The sequence below is a fragment of the Capra hircus genome, unplaced genomic scaffold (genome assembly GCF_001704415.2).
Source record: "Capra hircus breed San Clemente unplaced genomic scaffold, ASM170441v1, whole genome shotgun sequence".
Lineage (NCBI taxonomy): Eukaryota > Metazoa > Chordata > Mammalia > Artiodactyla > Bovidae > Capra > Capra hircus.
The window spans coordinates 11,494-23,896 of NW_017189884.1; the positions used below are offsets into that span (position 1 = coordinate 11,494).

Genomic DNA, 12,403 nt, shown 5'->3' on the forward strand with positions numbered 1-12,403 from the left:
CTGGAAATTCAGACTGCCTGAGGCAGGCCTAACAGGCTCTTTTTACTTGCACTTTCCAGGGAGTGCTGCGTCCTTTGAAATGGAAGGAGAAGAAGCCAGCCCCCTACCTGGGGACAAGTGGGGAAAGAACATGTCCTTTTCTTTCTGAGGATCAGGGGCTCTGTCAGGGTTCGCACCAGGGATGAATTGGCCGGGGTCACAAAGACAAACTTTGTGGACATCATTTGTACATTTGAAGCGAATTCTCTAAACACGAGACACTAACTGTTTCGCTGCAAGTTTTACTTTCGTTTTAGGTTTGAAGGATTCATTAACAAAAGAAACACTTGTCATACACAATAAACAATTTCAACTTTTAATAGAGGGTCATCTGGTTTGATTTCAATGTGTGGTCATTAAAAGAAGAGAAATAGAAACAATAGGGAGAATTAACAGTGCATCCATCACCAAACTGGGCTGACAGCCTACACTCAGACTTGAACAGTCCTGTGTGTGCGTGGTAAGTCCGAGTCTTTGCAATGGTGCCAGGCTCTTCTGTCCATGGGATTCTCCAGGCAAGAATACTGGAGTGGGCTGCCTTTTCCTTTTCCAGCAAGTCTTCCCCACCCAGGGATCCAACCTGGGTCTTCTATGCTGCGGGCCGATTCTTTACTCTCTGAGCCACCAGGGACGCTCCCAGCTCTCCCAGGTTTCCCAACTGAACCTGTCATGTTTCAGACGAGGTCGCTAATTTCCCCACTGCGGTCACCGGCGCCCTGTCCGCCCGCCAAGGCTGCGCTGGGCGGGCAGGCCAGGGTTCCACCCTGCTTGGTTCACACGGGCCTCTGTGCACCGGGAGGAGCGCGCCTGGCTTCGCGCAGAGACTCAAGCCCACGTGCCCGGGCGGCGCCTCTCAGGACCAAGTATCAGCCCGTGCGCCCCGCGAAGACCCCGGGCTCGCCCGCTGAAGGGCCTCCTAGGGCCGGGCCTGCGCTCCTCCTGCGGCCCCGGGTAGCGGTCCCCGCAATGCGGCCGGACCGGACCCGCGGCTCACCTGGCGCCTGGCTCGCCCCTGCTGTTCGGCTCCGCCCCAACCATGCGGCACCGCCCTCCGGCCCAGTTCGGTCCGGTTCGGCCGGGCCCGGCCCTCCCCCTCTGCCCAGCCCCTCCCGCTCGACCCCGGCCCTCCAGCTCGAGCCGAGCCCTTCGGTCGGCCCGGCCCCGCCCTCCGGCCCCTATCGCCCCGCCCCTCCTGCCCGAGCCCCGCTATCCTGTCCTGCCCGCCCCGCCCCTTCCCGTCTGCCCCGCCCCTGCCGCTTGGCCCGCTACCTCCCGCTCGGCCCCACCCCTCCCTTCGGTCCCGCTCTCCGTTCCGGCCCTCCCCGCCCCTCCCCTAGGCCACGCCCCTCCCGCTAGGCCACGCCTCTCCCGCTCCGCCTTGCCCTCCGGACCCGCCCGCCCCGCCCCTCCCGCTCGGGCCCGTCCCTCCCGGTTGGTCCCTCTCTCCGGTCCAGCCGGGTGCGGCCCGGCCCGCCCCTCTCGGCGGGGTATTTACGCCCGGCGCCTGCGTCCATGCCCAGCCCGCTCCGGCAGCGCTCAGGTACGTTTGGGGATGTTGGGGCCGCGGAACCGGCCTGCGGGCGAGGCGGGCGGCGGGCGGCTGCGGGGGCGCGTGCCGGGCTGGGTGTTCTTTAGGATCAGGCGGCCGCGGCGGACGTGGTGACCCTGGTGAGTGTGACGGCGCCGCCGTCCGGGACCGGGGACCGGAGGACCCGCCTGGGGGCGGTGCCCAGATACCCTCGGCCAGCGCCTGGGCGTTGCGGACGCGGGGGACCAAGGTGGAGGCCGGAAGGCGGATAGGAGCCCGCCTGAGTGCCCAGGTGACCCTCGGAGAGCGCCGGGCGTTGGGGACCCGGGGAGCCAGGGGCGGGGGACTCGGAGGGCGGATAGGAGCCGGCCTGAGTGCCCAGTGGCCCCGGGGCCCAGCGGTCTCCCGCCCACCGCGCGGCCTGCGCTCAGGGTCCCTCAGGCCTGCGAGGATGATCGTGAGGACCCTTTCAGAGCTTGTTACGGCTGGTTTTGTTTTCGCTAGACACGCTGCAGGCGCAGTATTCCGAGAGTGGGCATCTTCAGGGCCAAGAGGGCCTGGGAGAAACTTTAGTCGCACCTGGGTGCTGGATAAGTTGGCACCTGAGTTACTTTCTTCCCTTCTCTCCGCCCCCCCCCACCCCCCGCCCACATAAAGCTCTACTTTGAGGGATAAAAAGTATGGGAAATGAACCTTCACATGCTGCCAGAATTACTGAGCTGCTGGGGAGGCCGGGTTCTGCTGGGACTTTGGCTTCCAGCCCAGTGGTACCTGGCCCTACTGTGTGCCTCTCCGCTGGTGTGCTTTAGGCCGAGGCGGAGAGGGCGTGTGATAAGTAACCCTTGGACTAAGGTCCCCATGAACAGGAAGGGCTGTGGTTATCAGTGTTCTGGGGCGTGGCGTGTCCAGGATTCCCCACAACTGGTGACTAACTGCACCCTCAGCGTTATACCACCCCAGAGAAAGGCCATGGTTTCAGTCATACTGGCCATGTAAACTAAGTATTTAGAACCAGAAGAGGCCAGTTCCAGTCCTAAGTGTTGTATTGCAGCTCAGCTTCTGGCCTGACCACTCCAGCCAGTAACACTAGAGTGAAACGAGCGTAAATGGAGCCACTGTTCTTTTCTGCTTGCACTAAGAGCGCGCTACATACACAAAGGGCTTGGGCCTCACTGATTCATCCCCTCCTTTTCAGTTTAGCGATTTTACAGGGAGTGGGTATGCTCTCACCTTTAACGACCATCAGCAACTGTTGCCAGTAGAGAAAAACAACTATTACCGGCCTCAGCTGTGGCCTTTGAAGACAAGTGACCTTCTGCTTTTCTCTGTATTAGTGTTAAGGTATTGGATATTAACGCCTGCCCTGGTGGCTCAGTGGAAAGAATCCTTCTGCAAGGCAGGAGCGTCAGGTTCAATCCCTGGGTTGGAAAGATCCCCTGGAGAAGGAAATGGCAACCCACTCCAGTATTCTTGCCTGGAAAATCCATGGACAGAGGGGCCAGGTAGTAGTCCACGAATCACAAAAGAGTCGGACTCGACTTAGATAGAAAGCAACCAATTGGATATTAAAGCTGGAAGAGGATGTGTGTAACGGTAGTGAGTCTTCTCCTCTACGTTCTTCCTGGCTGGTCGAGTAATTAAATTGACCTAAGACAAATCAATAGCAGAAAACCAACCCCACTGAATTTTGTGCGAACATTGAAGATACAAGGCTCAAGAAGTGACCAGGCAGGCAGCTTTGTGTGTGTGAAGATTTGACAGACAAGGGCCTTTGCCTGGGGCAGCAAGGTCGTGAAGTATCAGGTTTGCTGGTTTCTTGTACAGCCTTTGGGCCTTGCTTTCCCCTCTTTGGCCGTAAAGATGTCTCTCTACCTCCTGGTACAGGGACGGTATTTCCACGTGGAGATTTATTTTTAGCTCCAGGGGGAGCAGAAGAAGGGCAGCGTCAGCTTTTTGCACCAGCTGTTTCTCAAGACTCTTTCAGTTCAGTTCAGTCACTCAGTTGTGTCCGACTCTTTGCGACCCCATGAATCGCAGCACGCCAGGCCCCGCTGTCCATCACCAATTCCTGGAGTTCACTCAGACTCAGGTCCATCGAGTCTGTGATGGCATCTAGCCATCTCATCCTCTGTCGTCCCCTTCTCCTGCCCCCAATCCGTCCCAGCATCAGAGTCTTTTCCAATGAGTCAACTCTTCGCATGAGGTGGCCAAAGTACTAGAGTTTCAGCTTCAGCATCATTCCCTCCAAAGAAATCCCAGGGCTGATCTCCTTCAGAATGGACTGGTTGGATCTCCTTGCAGTCCAAGGGACTCTCAAGAGTCTTCTCCAACACCACAGTTCAAAAGCATCAATTCTTCGCCGCTCAGCTTTCTTCACAGTCCAACTCTCACATCCATACAGGACCACAGGAAAAACCATAGCCTTGACTAGATGGACCTTTGTTGGCAAATAATGTCTCTGCTTTTGAATATGCTATCTAGGTTGGTCATAACTTTCCTTCCAAGGAGTAAGCGTCTTTTAATTTCATGGCTGCAATCACCATCTGCACTGATATTGGAGCAAAAAACAAAATAAAGTCTGTCACTGTTTCCAGTGTTTCCCCATCTATTTGCCATGAAGTGATGGGACCAGATGCCATGATCTTCGTTTTCTGAATGTTGAGCTTTAAGCCAACTTTTCCGCTCTCCTCTTTCACTTTCATCAAGAGGCTTTTGAGTTCCTCTTCACTTTCTGCCATAAGGGTGGTGTCATCTGCATATCTGAGGTTATTGATATTTCTCCCGGCAATCTTGATTCCAGCCTGTGCTTCTTCCAGCCCAGCGTTTCTCATGATGTACTCTGCATATATGTTAAATAAGCAGGTGACAATATACAGCCTTGACGTACTCCTTTTCCTATTTGGAACCAGTGTGTTGTTCCATGTCCAATTCTAATATTTGCTTCCTGACCTGCATACAGGTTTCTCAAGAGGCAGGTCCGTGATCTGGTATTCCCATCTCTTTCAGAATCTCCCACAGTTTATTGTGATCCACACACTCAAAGGCTTTGGCATAGTCTCTTTACTTCAGAGCAATCAGTGTGCTGCAGTGCAGTCATTTGCGTGAGCTGCCCTGCACGCCATCAAGAGCAGACATTACCCTGTGCGCCCCCGTCCTCATGCAGGGAGCAGAAATCAGGGAGCTGACGCAGGGCCTGGAGCGGGGTTGCCAGCCTGCACGCCCTGCAGCTTCACGCGCTTTCCTCAGGCTCACCTGCTCTGTCTCTCCCAGGTCGGTGTCAGGCTCAGCTGTTATCCCTTCCCAGCCATGCACAGAAAGGCCCTGAACCCTCGTGCACCCCAGCCCATTCCCACAGTGTCCTGTTCTAGACCAAACACCCTCCGTAGCAGGGCTGTTGACCTCCGAGGCAGGGCGTTGGAGGTGGACGTGGGTGCGTCCCAAGGCCCTTGTCCAAAGCAGGATCAGCAGGGCCTGGGCCTGGGGCAGCAGGGGAAACCCGAGGAAACCGTGTTTTGTGCGAGTACCTGCTTATTGGTCGAGGTAGAACGTCAGTGCTAACAACAGTTAAGAGCAGCGTGAGACGCGGTCGACCTGTGGCCTGAATTTGCGTGACACTGATTTTATATCCATCCTTTCAGCCTCGCCAGCATGGATGCGCTGTCAGCATCAAACGGCACCTTTGCCTTGACCCTTCTGAAAAAGCTGGGTGCGGACAGCTCGAAAAATGTGTTTATCTCACCCCTAAGCATCTCCTCTGCCCTGGCCATGGTCCTCATGGGGGCCAGGGTCAACACCGCAGCACAGATGTGCCAGGTACGTTCGGGAAGCCGGTTGTGGGCGGTGGCTGATGCTCTTTCTTTGGTTGGTGAGCCGGTGTCCGCAATCCGAATCCAAAGACCTTGCTCGACAGCCAGGCCTACTCCCCTGTGTCCCCCTCCCTGGGCGCCCCTCCAGTGTCTGTCTGGCGTGTGGCCTGGGGCTCCTGACAGTGCAGCACCCGATTCCAGCAAGACAGGCTTGAACGAGCAAGCGTTCATCGAGCCTCTGCTCGGACCCGCTGCTCAAGGCCCTGCTGACTGAGGCCCGTCCTGCTGAGACGCCCAGAGCCAGCCCGGGCGGGCTGCACAGGGTGTGGACGTCAGCTCCTGGGCCACAGTGGTGGCGGGGCGCTGACCTCTGGCTCCCTGGGGGTCACAGTCTTCCCGCATGTCCTCTTCCAGGGAATCTTCCCGACCCAGGGATGGAACCCACGAGTCTTGTCTCCTGCCCTGGCAGGTGGATCCTTTCCCACTGCGCCACCTGGGAGACGCACGTATTCCCTTTAAGTCCTGCTGAAAAGGGAGCAGTCCCCTCTTGAGCTCGGCACTGTCTCCCCTCCCGCTCTCCCAGGCTCTGAAGGGGCCGCCCTCTCTCTGGGCACCTCCTGTGCAGATTCCGATTCCATTGGGAGGGCCGGCCTTCCCGCCCTGCACGGGCCTCTCTCCGGGGCTCCCACCCGGCCTCCTCTCCTCCAGCAGTGGTGCCCCCGGCCCTCCAGCCTCAGCCGGCTGCTGGGTACAAAGCCCGTGCCCAGGCTTTAGCTATGTGTTACTTTGGAACTGTGCCAGACAGCTGTCTGGACCTTCTCTCTGTGGCTCCCGGACAAACCGCCCACGACCGGGACCGTGCTTGGGACTCTGCGGCCTGGCCACACGGTGCTCACTTGGCTCCTCCTGGTGTAGGAGAGGCCCCGATCCGCTAGGCACTCTCCTCTGTGTGTCTGCTCTACCGCATTGTCATGAGGCCCCAGCAGGATGCCTGGGCATTTCTGCACCATGGCAACAGGGGCAAGACAGCGAACGTAGAGGTGCCAGGCCTCTACGAAGGCCCGGGCCTGGAAGAGCCACTTCTCCTGTCTCCCGCTGGTTGGAGCCCATCCCGAGGGCAGTCCAGACTGAAGACGTGGCCTGTTTGTGCAGAGACAGGCGGCCTGTCCGGGGCCCATCTGCAGGCAGACCGCGAGCACAGGGCCCTGGACTCGCCCAGGGGCATTTCTGCACCCACCGTCGCTGCCTGAGCCCGAGCGGGAGGTGGGCTGGGGGCCTTCCCAGAGCCAATGCGCCTTTATTTGCGTAAGTCTTGTTTCAAGCTGCCTTGAGGATCAGTGCGGTGTTTAGGCTGACTTCAGTGTTGTGTCCATTTCCTGTAGTCAGGGCGTACTGCAGTGGAGGGTATTATCTGTTTTTGATTTCAGACGCTTTCCCTAAGCAAGAGCAGTGGCGGAGGTGAAGATATCCACCAGGGTTTCCAGAAGCTTCTCAGTGAAGTTAATAGGACCGGCACACAGTACTTGCTCAGAACCGCCAACAGGCTTTTTGGAGAGAAGACTTATGATTTCCTCTCGGTAAGTCATACTCCTGATTGCCGGAGGCAGATAGAGACCGAGGTCCTGTGCAGACGGGAGGCGGGTCTTGTGGTGCAGAGAGGCCTTGTGGGCTGAGACCCACGCGGTGGGCGGGATGTGGGACCCCCAGTCACGACCTCTCGCTTCCCGGAACCGCTCCTTAAGTTCCTTTCTTTTCTAGAGGATATTGAAGAAAATCATTGATGTTTAAAGTGTTATTTTGATATGGGCTATAAAATAAAACATTCAAAATATTTGTCTGTTATTTCATAGTGATCGAGTGTTCCAAGGATACAATACCAATCACAGTGTATAATTAGATATTCCTTTAGTTTGCTTTTTACCTGGTCATTACTTACTAAACAGTAATTAAGAAGCAGGCCCTTGTTTTCAGATGTGTCTAAAAGCTGTTGAAATCACCAAGGGTATGATGGGGTATCGACTTGGAGGAGACCACTTTGCTTTCAGGACTATTTTCTTAGACTGAGACACTGACGTCCTTTTCAAAAGCCCCGATTAAGAGTGGAGCAGTAGGTTGGCAGAGCCTGAACGACGTGAGGGTTCTATGAAATGAGGCTCCCGGACCACAAGATGCAGGGTCCACGGTGTGGGGAGAACTCAGCCACGTGACATCGGACAGAGCCAATTCCCCCGGTCCTCAGAGCACCTCTGAGACGTAGCTACCTCCAGGGGGCAAGGAACCAGAGAGACGCAGCGACCTTTCCAGGGTCACACAGGAGGGAAGCCCGGAACGCGTGCTGGCGGCAGTGTTGCCACGTTGCCCTGAATGGCTGTGTTGTTGTTGCTTAGTCGCCTCAGTTGTGTCTGACTCTTTGCGACCCCAGGGACTGTAGCCCACCAGGCTCCTCTGTCCATGGGATTGTCCAGGCAAGGATACTGGAGTGGGTTACCATTTCCTTCTCCAGGGGATCTTCCCACAGAGAGATCAAACCCTCGTCTCCAACATTGGCAGGCGTATTCTTTCCACTGTGCCACCTGGGAAGCCTGAGCTTTACTCAGTTATTTATTCAGTGTAGCTGAAAACTGAGACACGGATGAAGGTTAATTTCGCACATTCGTTTGTCCATTACACAAGTAACCTTCAAATGATCTGTGTCGAGAGTTGGTGCAGTGAAGAAGTAGGCTGTTGGCGTTGTCTGTTTCGGTAGCCACATGGACTCTGTCATTCGGTCTCTCCTAGTCTTTCAAAGATGCCTGCCGCATGTTCTACCAAGCAGAGATGGAAGAGCTGGACTTTGTCAGCGCTACGGAGGAGTCCAGGAAGCACATAAACACCTGGGTAGCTGAAAAGACAGAAGGTGAGGACGTGTCACTACTTCTGTTTGCACAGTATTTGAATCGGTCTTATTTTCCATCAGTTCCCTCCCAAAACCATCGAATGTAAACAGAAATGGCTTTTTCTCTAAAGAACTGGAAACTTTCAAATCCACTTCTGAAATTTAATCAGCAACCAATTTCTCCAGCTTTCCGCCTCCTCATCAATCTTCGGTGCACCTCTTCCAGAGCAATCACACTCTGACTTTTGGCTGTTGTGGTTAATGTTCCTATAGTCTGCCTTTTCACAAGGGTGGAAGGCAGACTCTGGATGCGGCGCCACCTCCCTGCCTGTCCAGCAGAGTGCGTGCTCTGCGGCGTCGCTGAGCGTCACTGCAGGACACGCGGTCAGGCCCTGGGCCGCCTGCGCTTCTTCGTTTCCGTGCTCTCCACACTGGCTCCGACCTCTCCCTTCAGGAGGGTCCCCTCACGCTGTAGACCGAACATTCCTTTTTCTGTCCCTGTGGAATAGTTCTGCCCTTATTATTTGTTCATTTTATGTGTTTTATGCAACTCATGGTATTTTTCTGAGCAGAGACTTGAAGGTTTTTGTCCCTGATTTTGCTTTCAGGCCAGGCTCCCTGCATGGGTCTCCCTGGTGGCTCAGATGGCAAAGAATCACCTGCCAGAGCAGGATAGGCGGGTTGGATCCCTGGGTCAGAAAGATCCCCTGGAGGAGGAAATGGCAACCTGCTCCCGTATTCTTGCCTGGGGAACCCCATGGGGTGCAGGAGCCTGGTGGGCTACAGTCCACGGGGTCACAAAGAGTGGGACCCAACTTACCGAGTAAACAGACAACTCGCTGCACGTGGTTGTCTGGGGGACAGTGAACCCTCTGGTCTGGGCACTGACTCCTTCAGGGGGCGGGCCAGTAACTACCCTGCCCAGCACCTCACCAGGAAACCCTGTTAGCTAACTGGTCCTTTTAACTCTTCCGTGCAGGTAAAATTAGAGATTTGCTGTCTGCAAATTCAGTTAACCCTGCGACACGTCTGGTTCTCGTGAATGCCATCTACTTCAAAGGAAACTGGGAAAAACAGTTTAACAAAGAGCATACTGAGGAAAGGCCATTCAGAGTCAGCAAGGTGAACAAGAATGTTTCATAAAGCGAAGGAGGTTTTGGAAATGGTCCCTGGGGTCCCCTTTGTTTATGGATCGTGCCAGGAGGCTGACCTCCAGGAACGTGAGCCTCTTCTGGCCTTGGCGGCCCAGATGTGGATCCGGGCAAACCCTGGCTTCCTCTCCCCCTGCTCCTCCTCTGAGGTATCATCAGGGGCGGTCCGTGCGGCAGGTATTCCATCTTGTATAGCACATCCCACGGGGCAGCTCGCAGCTCTCTGGGCCTGCTAGAGCCCCCGAGACCCAGTTCAAACTCCAGACCGTGGCTGTGATGCTCATGGGCCTAGATCCTACTGGCTGACCACTCCCATCAGGAGCTACCTACACAGACGCCTTTCTCTGCAGGGCGTCCAGGAGCCTCCCTAGCGGTCTCCACGGCCCGGGTTCCTGGTTCCTGTGTCCCTCCTCTGACTCTCACAGAGCCCGTGGCCCCTCACAGTGGCTCTGATCCCCCAGAGCCCCTCGGCCCGTGTGCAGGACCCGGGAGGTTGCTTGGAAGTTTTCCTGAGGACGGTGGCTGGGCTGAGAGTGGCGGGGGTAGGAAGCACAAGTGAGATTGCCTTGTGGTTTTCTGATCCTTGTATCTATTTACTCGGCTGTGCGGGGCTCCTTGCCGCTCAGCCTTTCCTGCTGCTGCTGTGGCGGAGGCCCTCTGGGCTCGGGGCTCGGGCTTCTCCTGCTGGTGCTTCTCCTGGTGTGGAGCTCGGGCTCTGGGCCCGTGACCGCAGGAGCTGCGGCTCCCGGGCTCTCAGCCCAGGCTCAGTAGCTGTGGCCCGTGGGCTTAGAAGCCCCTGGGCTGTGGGGTCTTCCCAGACCAGGACTGGAGCCTGTGTCTCCTGCATTGGAAGGCGGATTATTTGCCCCTGAGCCACCAGGCAGCCCTGTTGTCTTTAAAACCAGAGCCCACATGGTTGTTCATGGTCAGCTGTGGGCGGAAGGCCAGGCGCCCAGGACACGGCAGGGTTTGACGGCGGGATGAGTGGTGTCGCCATGAGCAGAGGTGGGAACGTTCAGATGGAGCAGGCGGAGGGGACACGAGCCGCCAGTGTGCGAGCCGAGCTGGAGGCTCCTTTGCGTCCAGATGAGGATGTCAGGCAGGCAGGAGCCGGGGGCGAGGTCCTGCGGGAACGTCCGAGTGGAGCCCTCCTGGGTCAGCAGGAGAACAGCAGCCTGAGGCCTGAGCGCTGGGAACCAGGGGTGGGAGCTGGAGCCGCGCAGACGAGCTGACGACGCGGAGCTGAGGGGGTCTGGAGACAAGACAGTGTGTGTGGGCGCAGGGGGCCGGCTCTGATGACTCGTCCCGCGTGTCCACGGGTCTTGTTTAAGTTAACGTTTATCCATTTCCTTTATAGAACGTGGAGAAACCTGTGCAAATGATGTTCAAGAAGTCCACCTGTAAAATGACCTACATTGAAGAAATAAGCACCCAGATTCTGGTGCTTCCCTACGTCGGCCAAGAGCTGAACATGGTCATCCTGCTGCCCAGTGAAAGCACTGACGTGTACACGGTAACCAGGCATCTGTGGCCTGGGGCTCGGCTCTCGTCCCGATCTCTGCTGGGCACTGGGCTCCGGGAACTCGTGTGTGGCCTGCAGGGCACGGTGTGTGGGTCACAGCAGACTGTCCCTGGGGCAGGCGCTGCTGCAGACCCTGAGATCTTCTACCTTCTCCTCCAGGTGGAGAAGGCCCTGACCTACGAGAAATTCGTTGCGTGGACGAAGCCGGATGCGATGGACGAGGAGGAGGTCGAGGTGTTTCTTCCCCGGTTCACCCTGGAGGAGACTTACGACATGGAGTGTGTCCTCCAAGAACTGGGAATGACCGACGCCTTCGAGGAGGCCCAGGCTGATTTCAGAGGGATGTCGTCCCGCCGAGAACTGTACCTGTCCAAGGTCGTGCACAAGTCCTTCGTGGAGGTCACCGAGGAGGGCACGGAGGCCGCAGCTGCCACAGGGGCGGTGGTCATGATGCGCTCCCTCAGTGTCGTGCCCCGGTTCTGTGCCGACCGCCCCTTCCTCTTCTTCATCCAGCACGGCAACACCGGGGCCATCCTGTTCTGCGGCCGCTTCTGCTCGCCGTGACGAGGTGGTGGGGGCCCCCGGTGCTCCTCACGGCTCTCCCCAATCTCTGCGAAGAGCCTGGAACCCCAAGTGACCTTGGCAAAAGTCCACAAATAAAAGGCTGATTGTGACTGCCTATGTGTGTGTGTCTGTGTGTGTGTGTGTGTCTGTCTCTGTGCGTGTCTGTGTGTGTCTGTGTGTATCTTTGTGTGTGTGTGTGTGTGTGTGTGTGTACCTGTGTGTGTGTCTTTGTGTCCCGTGCCTTCTCGGAGCTGCAGCTGCCATCGGAGGCGGGCGCTCAGTGGTCCTGCCGGTGGGGAGCACTGGCTCCTGCTCTCTGGGTGCTCCCTCCGCCCGCCCCGTCCAGGTCCTTGGGGAGCGCGCTCTGCTCCAGGCCTGGAAGGATGAGCGGGCTTCCTGTCTCCTCTGCTCAGTGGCCCTGCTCCTGAGACCAGAGTGAAGCAGAGGCCACGGCAGCCCCGGGGAGGGGGAGCGGGCCTCAGAGACCCCCGAACGTGAGAGAAACCAGCAGAACAGGGGAGGGCCGTGGACCCAGACCGGGAGAAGTCCATCCCCGAGCCACTGTGTCTGCATTGGAGGGTCTGTGGTCAGAGGCCTGTTCAAGTGCTTGACCGTCCACACTCTCTGAGCATGTTCAGTTGCCCCTGGGGTCAGAGATGAGCAGACAGGCCTGTTCACGAGGATGGGGGGTTTCAGAGCATGTCATAGATGCACGCCGGTGACATTCCATCCTCCCACGGGTTGGAGAGAAGGAGGCGGCTAAGGTTTCAACCAGTGCATCCTAAAGGAAATCACTGAAGTCCTCAGGTTCAGGCTGAAGGTTCAGTGCAAGGACTGATGCTAAACGTGAAACAGCAGTACTTTGGCCCCTGATGCGAGAGGCTGACTCACTTGAAAAGACTGAAGGCAGGAGGAGAA

The 12,403-nt window shown here is 57.0% G+C and overlaps 1 protein-coding gene across 1 annotated transcript; it reads left to right on the forward strand.

The window, feature by feature from the left end:
• The first annotated feature begins 1,447 nt into the window (after positions 1-1,447).
• Positions 1,448-11,602, forward strand: LOC106503969 (serpin B6). The gene is made up of 7 exons (XM_018044892.1): positions 1,448-1,579; positions 5,206-5,380; positions 6,801-6,950; positions 8,152-8,269; positions 9,228-9,370; positions 10,757-10,912; positions 11,081-11,602. Exons 2-7 carry the CDS (start codon positions 5,216-5,218, stop codon positions 11,483-11,485), a joined length of 1,137 nt encoding a protein of 378 aa, XP_017900381.1. The 5' UTR covers positions 1,448-1,579; positions 5,206-5,215; the 3' UTR covers positions 11,486-11,602.
• Positions 11,603-12,403: the final 801 nt, after the last annotated feature.